The 8,726-nt window shown below is 39.6% G+C and overlaps 1 protein-coding gene across 1 annotated transcript; it reads left to right on the forward strand.

Moving 5' to 3' along the window:
• The first annotated feature begins 9 nt into the window (after positions 1-9).
• Positions 10-7,306, forward strand: LOC146474056 (vesicle-trafficking protein SEC22a-like). The gene is made up of 6 exons (XM_085117342.1): positions 10-535; positions 1,954-2,117; positions 3,303-3,473; positions 4,292-4,419; positions 5,211-5,273; positions 6,904-7,306. Exons 1-6 carry the CDS (start codon positions 360-362, stop codon positions 7,102-7,104), a joined length of 903 nt encoding a protein of 300 aa, XP_084973468.1. The 5' UTR covers positions 10-359; the 3' UTR covers positions 7,105-7,306.
• Positions 7,307-8,726: the final 1,420 nt, after the last annotated feature.

The raw sequence follows: 8,726 nt of genomic DNA on the forward strand, positions 1-8,726 counted from the left end.
CAGGAAATTTTTTTCCCTATCAAATCGCGCTCTCTCATGGGAAAGAGCACTTAACAAACAGCTACTAATATTTTTGTTATCTTTTTGGGAGTATAAGGTTTGTTTTTGATAAGTATTAGAGCGAATATTGTCACAATATCAATCCTATCTACGAGCCGATGCTGTAAGCCAACACTGGTTGTCCTGTGCTGGTCCTGTGCGCAGTGGTGAAATCCAAAATGGCTGATAAACAAAGAATGGGTTGGCTGCTGGGATGATGTAAAGAAAGTGCGGTTTCCCACCTGGTAACGGCATAGATACAGATCAATTACTTTGTTTTACAGAGAAGAGGATTTGAGATTTAGTTCTCTTTTTCAAAGATGGTTCTTTTCGCTATGATTACGCGTGTTTCGGATGGGATGCCTCTATCTGCTTCAACTGACCTGGATATGCACTTTGAACTGAAAGAAAGCAAGAAACACGCAAAAACTTTGGCCCGAAAAGCTAATCAATATCCTACCAGATGCACTATGCAATGTGGAAATCACATTATCTAGTAAGTATAATTATTATAGGTTTTGGAAATATACTGTCAAAATAAACCGAGGGATTGAACTTTTGAAGAAGATAGCCTTGTTCAAAATCCCGCCTTCCGGCGCCAAAAATCTGTTCAAATGCGATACTCTTAGGTGATCCAACATCTCTCCTCACTTTCCTCAGTATTCATGCTTTGCAGACAGATAAAAATGACACATTAAAAAAACTATTTTCAAGCCATTTTGAATGAGCCATTTGCTCACAATGGCGACATCCTGTCCAAACCCCCAGCGGCACCCCTATACCCAAACATGGGTCAAGTGCCCCCCCCCCCCCCCCGGGTCCTTGGAAAACTCCTCAACTCCCAAAAACTAGGAAAAAACCCATACACAAATTCTGCTAGACCAAATGGAAATTTTCCTACCCCTCAAGTATGGTACATGGGGGGAGGGGTGTGGTTCTAATATTCAAATTGATCAGTGCATTACAAGCAACAATAAAGCATTTTGCAATAATTTATTACTCTTAAAAAAATGTTGAACAAGATGCCTATACTGGCATTTACGCGTGATGCTTAATGTGGCCTCATTGATTTCCATTGTGTGCTTTGCAGATTTACAAAACTATCCTTAGCTAATGGAATAGTTTGAGTTGCAAAGATAGCGTTATGTTGTTTCTTTCCCTTGTGTTACAATACATCCCTACTAGGAGAGGGCAGAGTTTAGTGAATAAATTAATGTCCAGATTTGTGACTATGACGAAGAAAAAAAAAAGAAATCTACCCGTTTTAAGACACAGTATGCCCCTCAGGGCATCCTGCATAACTAGCTATCCCAAATGACCCACAACTTCCAATAAGTGAAGAGGACCGAAAAAATTCAAAGAAAAAAGAGTGAGGGAGCAGGGATGGCTCAGTGGTGAGAGCACTCGCCTCCCACCAAAGTGGCCTGGGTTCAATTCCTGGACTCAGCATCATATGTGGGTTGAGTTTGTTGTTGGTTCTTGTCCTTGCTCTGAGAAGTTTTTCTTCAAGTGCTCTGGTTTTCCCCTCAAAAACCAACATCTAATTTCCAATTCGATCTGGATATGGTGTTCCCAATAATTTAGTGCTTTGCGCTAAATACATTGACACTTGAAAAAAGTGAAAATGACCCAAAACAACCCACCAACACCAACCAACAAATGATCTAAACAATCTGTTATGAGTGATTAGCTCATGTGAAAGCCTGCATACATATCTTTTTTTGTGAAAGTAGCTGACATATTTTCTATAATTTATTCAATTTTAATTTTGTCTGGCTTATCAAAGTTTCCTAAAGGATTAGTTGGTGATTAAAATTATTAAACATAAAATGGTTAGATCCCCAAATTACAAATTGTTTAATTTCAGAGTACTTACATGAACACATAACATATTTGCAACCTTTCTGTTTTCAGTTTTGTAAAGGCAGTTGGAGTTTGTTTCGTGGCAGTTTGTGAGAGGACTTATCCAGTTGTTCTAGTATTTAGTTTTCTTGAGGAACTTCAGCGTGAGTTCACGATCACATTTCAGACAAGTGACGTCCAACGAGCAAGAAGACCTTACTCATTCATTGAGTTTGGTAAGCAAAATATACAAAATACAAAATACAAAATACAAAATACTTTCATGAGGAGCAGGTGCTGAAGAAGAAGAGGCAGCAATCAAGGCTTTTAGCCAGCAACTTTTAGAAAAAAATTAGTGAGATTTCAATTAATCCTTTACAAGTTTTACCAGACACGTCTCTGGGATGCTCAGTATATACCTGCCAACTCTCACGCATTATGCGTGATTCTCACGCCTGCAGACTAAAGACATCAATCTCATGCATCAAGCACAATTTCTTACACCCGACTCACAAATCCGGACGAGTTGTTCTAAAAAATCTTTGTTTCATATCAGATTTGTTATTTATCATTTCTTTGCTCTTTATAACAATCACAAAAGCTTTAAAACGTCTACAATCCGTTTGAAACGTAAGTGTTCAAAAGTCGTCAGAATATCTTCAGACATTTTTGGCAACATTCGGAAGTCTTCGGAAAATCGTTGGAAATCTTCCGAAGTGGCTCAGACATTTTCGGAAATCCCGGTCATGGCGAGACAAAAATCTCACGTGTTTGACTCAGAAAAAGTTGGCAGGTACATGTATATCAGTAGTAACCAGCATCTGTTTTCTTTTCTCACAATGTCACTCTTTGATTGAACCTTCTGGTCATGAGAATAAATAAAATTATCACCAAGATAAAATGTTCTGATTTGAAAACTGGCACCAAAAGAAATAACATACAATGATGTATTTATTTGATTAACCACCCACCTTCGAATAAGCACCCACCTAGAATATGCTCCCACCCTGAAAGCCCAAAAAGTTAATAAGCGCCCACCCTCGAATAAGTGCCCACCCTGAAAGCCCAAAAATTTAATAAGCGCCCACCCCTACCCCCTCTCAATGAAAAACATTCTTTTACTAGCCCAATGTGAAGTAAGAGGTGCATCAGTTGTGTTCTAAAATTGGTTTTCGATATGGTAGTCAATGAACTTTTATATTGTAATGGCTTGTTTGTGTAAGGTTTTACACTTTGTTTTGTCTTGTTGAAGCAAAATAAACTTGTTATCCCTAAGTGCCCACCCTCATGGGCCCAAAATTAAATAAGGGCCCAGGGCGGTTAATCAAATAAATACGATATATGGAAAATAGTGAGAGGAATCTGCATGTCAATATTGGCACTTCATTTCAAGTGAATAATAAACTATTTTCTTTTACCAGACTCCTTTATCCAGAAGACCAAGCAACGATATAACAACACGAGAACACTGACTTCACGGCTTAACCTCAGCGAGATGAGTGAAGACTTACACAACAGCCCTCCATTTCAGATATCCCAGACAGAGCTGGGACCAGAAAATAATGGAGATGTCAAGACCTTTAAAACAGGAGGTAAATGCTTGTATGGCGAATCTAAATGCTTTAGCCCGACACGCAAAGTTAAGGTTCAAACACTAACATTGCACTACAAATCTCCTATACCAGTGATAAAAGTTCAATAAAAGTTGCATCAAAGGTCATAAATAACTCAACTCAACTGACTAGCTTCAGAGCTAGTTTTCAGATACTCCTTTGCATTTTAGAGTAAAGAATTATCAAAAGCTGCTTTTCTCTGGTAGATTAAATTTCGGTGACCCATACATGAGACCGGGAGATTCATTCTGTAGCCAGGGGATTCCCCAGTAATCCAGGAGAGTTGGCTGACACACTCAAGTTCAGTGTGGTTGAGTGGCTAGGACGTGTCTTTGGCAGTGTCTAGATTTCTGCATGTTGCTTTCAATTTGCCTAAAAACATTGCTCTGGTGTCTTTTCCACTTTTTCTTATTTCATTTTTGAGAAACACAACATCTAAATTCTCTGCAATCATCAATACTCTGGGCACATCATGTGTTCACCTTTTTTACACCGACCCTCAGCTCTGCAGTAATTACCCATTTGGTGTCTAATAATAATGACAATCAAGAGGTCCTGGATTCAAGTCCCACCCTGATCACTATCTGAACTGGTTTGTCAGCTGTCCCAAGTTCAACTCCTCAGGCCGTATTTGTAAAAAACCAGCTGGTCCATCTCCTGCCAGCTGGGATTCTTAACCGTTTTATGTTGTACAGTATTTGAAATATTTGTTTCTTCCTATTTGTTTCAATCCATGAGAAGCCCTTATTGGGGAGAGGATAATTTATTTATTTAGTTATTTATTCTATCTCTTTCAGGGCCATCAAGACAGCTTCAACCCATGACATGGCAGAGTCTCACTGCCTGTGTTCTAGCAGGTGTCTGCGCTCTTCTGAACTTTCTACGATGTCTTCCTTTTTTAAATGTTATAGCAATAGATGAAGAGGTGAGAAGATTTATTTAATAACAGAGCAATGTATCTTGTGCTTCACTGCTGCTTCATTTTAAAGAAGGGAAATTCCATTTTTCTGCCAATGGTGTTCATTTGGCAATACGCTCTATAAAACACTTGTGGGCAATGGCATTAACAGGGAAGGTTAAATAATTGGACTTACAGTGTACTTCATTGAGGGTTATGAAAGGTGGGGGGGGGGGGGGGGGGGAATGAAATGTTACCAGAATCTTCTGGGTCTACAAGTGTATTTCCCTCAACAAAAAAGTAATACACATCATTCTAATAAGGTTAGTGGTAAAGTCTCCTTTGGAAATGATGATTTTGGATCAATGTCATTTTGGTGCAAAAGTGTCTAGATTTGTGCATGTGGCTTTCAATGTGCCTAAAAACATTGCTCTGGTGTCTTTTCCACTTTTTCTCATTTTGTTTTTGAGAAACACGGCATCTAAATTCTCTGCAATCATCAATACTCTGGGCACATCATTTGTTCACCTTTTTTACACCAACCCTCAGCTCTGCAGTAATTATCCGTTTGGTGTCTATAATAATTACAAAGATATTTAACTGTTTTATACTTAAATAGTTGACCTTGTAATCAACCTTTTTATGCCTCCTAAAATTTTGTTCTTTTAAAGACTGGCTTTGGTAGGAAACTGACTGACTACCTGACTGGCCGATGGACTGATGAATTTATTTAACCGACTTCGGGCTTTGACAAAGGCTTAATAAAATTTATTACAAAACATGAATTGTAATTTCTCTGCCTTTAATCCATGTTTTAGGCAGATGATACATTGTTCTCAGCTGTTGGCTTTTTTCTAGCTGGTATTTTAAGCTGTTGCCAGGTTTGTGATATTCTAGGTTTAGATTTTTTTGACTCGGACTGTCCAGTGAGATATAATTTATTTGTGGAGGTAACATGGCCGAGTAGTTAGAGCATCAGACTTGTAATCTGGATTCTAGTCTGGCTCTGATGTTGTGCCTCGAGTTCGACCCCTCAGCCTCCTTTGTTTATAGCCAGTAGGGATTCTTAATAATTTTATTATCTTGTATTTGAAATATTAATTTTGGTTTTGAGTGGTTTGTTTTATTATTCTGAAAAGCCCCTCACAGGGAAAGGACAATTAAGTACTAGCTGTATATAGTTGAAGCTCTCGTTAGCGACCACCTTGGGAATTTGGAAAAGTGGTCTTGACTAGGGCTGGTTGCTTAAGAGAATAAGCTTGCGTGAGCGATCAATCACAGAAACAATAGAGTTTGTCACTTATAGGAGTTTTTGCAGGCACAGCTGACAAATGTGATGTCACGTACCTACTGAGATTAAAACCTTCTAAACATTTATTAAGATAGGGTGATTGCAATGTCTCATGTACAGTATGTGCGGTACTGCCCAACAACTATCAAGTTTCACATGACAACAATTTGACTCTAATACTTGATTAAATGATTCTTAATAGATGATTGTTTGAGATCGAGAAGTGTCAACTTTCATTAACGTGTTGAATTCTATGTACAGTACATCAAACTCTTTGAGTGGTCACTTAAAAAGCAAAAAACCTCTTGGGTAATTCCCAAAAGTGGTCGTGGTCACTTACAGGAGTGGTCGCTTATGGGAGCTTTTAATTAGCGGAGTGAAAGTTAAATTGGGTGAATGTTAAAACAGGGTTTCATAGTGTCAGTTATACCTAGAGCTGGTCACCTAAGGGAGCAGTCACAAGGAGAGCTTTGAGTGTATTATTATTATTATTATTTATAACAATAAAAAATTGTTAGTATTGAAGTGACCTAGCAATACCTATACTAACATTAACATCCAAATCATAATGGAGGCTGCTGCACAGACCTTTCCTATGGTATAATTATGCTGTACAAGGTGATTCTCACTTTTGAGTCTGCGGATGAAATCTTAAAGTGTGGCCATTCAAATGAAAGCTACTGACCAGTACTTTACCATGGTGCTGTTTGTTATGCTGTACAAAGTGACTATCTGTCAATGCTATCTTCAAGTGTGACCATTGAAACCTCTTAGTTGTAGGAAGATAGGCTAACTATATACCCTGGTGAGTGAATGTGCATAGGATCCCAGAGTGGGGCGTAGGGCGAAAGAGAGCAGAGCGAAGTGAGCAGAGCGAAGCGAGCCAAGTACGGTCTTGGGATGAGAAGGAAAGGGAAGGTTTTTCTCTTTGCTCTATTTCCACTTGGGAGTCTGTTCACAAGGGGGAGTAGCTAATTGTCACAGTTCGCGGGTAAATTGTCGCGGGTCGCGAATCTGACCCGCGACCCGCGACAATTAGATTCCTAGCCCTAATCCTGACCCGTGACCCGCGACGCGCGACAATTTACCTGCGACCCGCAACAATTAGATTCTCCCGTTCACAAGCTAGAGTGGTTTACGCCAATATTTCATTGTTTCCAGTAATGCCGCAGTGTCTAGACATCTTAGAATGTTATTTTTCCTTCTCTGTTGTTCCTCAGCTGTACTTGCTTTTGTTCTCTGTGCGGTGGAGGATGCTGTTGGCAAGATCGTCATTCGCATTTCTTCTGCTTTTTATTTATTTCCTACGAAACCTTCGAAATATCTGGCAGATTGCCTTTCACCTGACTGTTGCAGTTTTCGTGTTATATCAAACGACCAACAGGCAGCTACAGGAGAAACCACCTGATTATAATGTTTAGAAGACAAGGAAGAATATATGAAACATTTTAATATAATACACTGTCAATATGCATGTAACCGAAGTTTTTATTGTACAATCAAGAAAGTGGACATTTTTATTTTAAAGGTCAGGGAAGGTTACTAATGCTTAGATACTTCTAAGAAACGAAACGTGTATCCATACAACAGTAATGAAATAATAATAATTGTTGTTAAAACGTGGATCATTGTATTATGTAATTCCAGGAATTTGATTGGCTTAGCGGCCATGGCATAAATAGCGACTATTCAGATAATTGCCCTCTGGTTTTCTTGCAAAGCGAAATCAGCGAGATGTATCGATATTTCTTGATTTTTTTTTAATGAAACAATATTTCCACGAGCGCGCGTTGGATATGAGATAATTATAGCTAAGCGCCTCGTTGGCTATCTATCATCTCATATCCAACGCGCGCTCGTGGAATAATTGTTAAATATACAGTTGTTAGAAATTGAAGGAGTTCATTCCAAAGCCGAACGGCTCTATATACAAAGGACAGCTGGCCGGTAGTTGTTCTGAATAGCGACACATCAAGTATGTTTCTTTGACTGGAGAGTGGACATCAGGGCCGGGTTGTTCGAAAGCCGATTAACACTAATCCACGATTAAAAGTTAATCGAGGCTTTCAGCACGCTCGTTAAAATGGTTTGAAAGGCTAATTTCTAGCTTAAGGTAAAGGAAAGTCTAAGTAAAAACTGAGGGCCAAAAATCTTTTGGAAGCCGGAATCTTTATCGATTAGCAATGAAACTCGAATCAAAGTTCTCGTTAATCCAGGATTATATTAGCTTAATGGGGCTTTGAACAACTGGGCCCAGCTCTTACCTTGAATTCGCTACTCAAGTAAGTAGGGGAAAGCCCGTTCAGGCATTTTAATGCCGTTACAGCATCTCTTACCTCGAGTTGCTGAGCAATTGGTAAACAGCGCAGTTGCTCTAATGTGGGTGTGATGTGATCAAATTTTCTTGCCCCATTAGCAACCCAGGCTGCAAAATTTTGCACTGCCCGAATTCGAGCAAAGTTCTTCTTTGCGGTACTGGCCCAACTGAAGAACAGTTAAATATTTTACTGGAAATCAGTTAATTTATGATGCTTATTAGTCAGGACCTCAAGCGCGGGCACAGCCAGATCACCCGGGCAGTTGGCCGTCGAGCGTCCGATAGCCGTGTTAGAGGCACTGAGAGGCAGGTGCCTCTAACACGGCTATGCCACGCTGAGCCACCTTTACTAGGTCACATGCTACTGCAAAATGGCCAAAATCAGTGTGATGATTTGTGCTGATTTGCGTAAGCGGCTATCTCGTGATGTCTCACTTCTCACTTTGTTTTACAATGTGGACTGGCCTGAGGAAAATCGGCCGTAGATCTGTCAGGGTTTCATAAAGAAAAGATTATCGAAGGCTTCGAAAACATAAGTTGCAGAAGGAAAACAAACGCCTCGCTTCTGGTAACGTTTACGAGGCGATCTGTGGAACTTGGCAAGCGTCGGACCAAGCTAGTTGTAAAGGGGGTCCTATATCGTGTTGGGGTGAAATTCGTGAAAGTGGATGAAAGTATTGATCAACACCAAGGCGCAACGACGACTCTGCAACTTTATTAGCTTTA

The sequence above is a fragment of the Pavona decussata genome, unplaced genomic scaffold (genome assembly GCF_977016875.1).
Source record: "Pavona decussata unplaced genomic scaffold, jaPavDecu1.1 SCAFFOLD_91, whole genome shotgun sequence".
In the NCBI taxonomy this organism is placed as follows: Eukaryota; Metazoa; Cnidaria; class Anthozoa; order Scleractinia; family Agariciidae; genus Pavona; species Pavona decussata.

Bases quoted from the DNA above. Each gene is read 5' to 3' on its own strand.
- LOC146474056 (XM_085117342.1), top strand. From the start codon at position 360: ATGGTTCTTTTCGCTATGATTACGCGTGTTTCGGATGGGATGCCTCTA. The intron at 536-1,953 runs GTAAGTATAATT...TTCTGTTTTCAG, and splicing joins TGTGGAAATCACATTATCTA to TTTTGTAAAGGCAGTTGGAG. The intron at 5,274-6,903 runs GTTTGTGATATT...GTTGTTCCTCAG, and splicing joins GTATTTTAAGCTGTTGCCAG to CTGTACTTGCTTTTGTTCTC.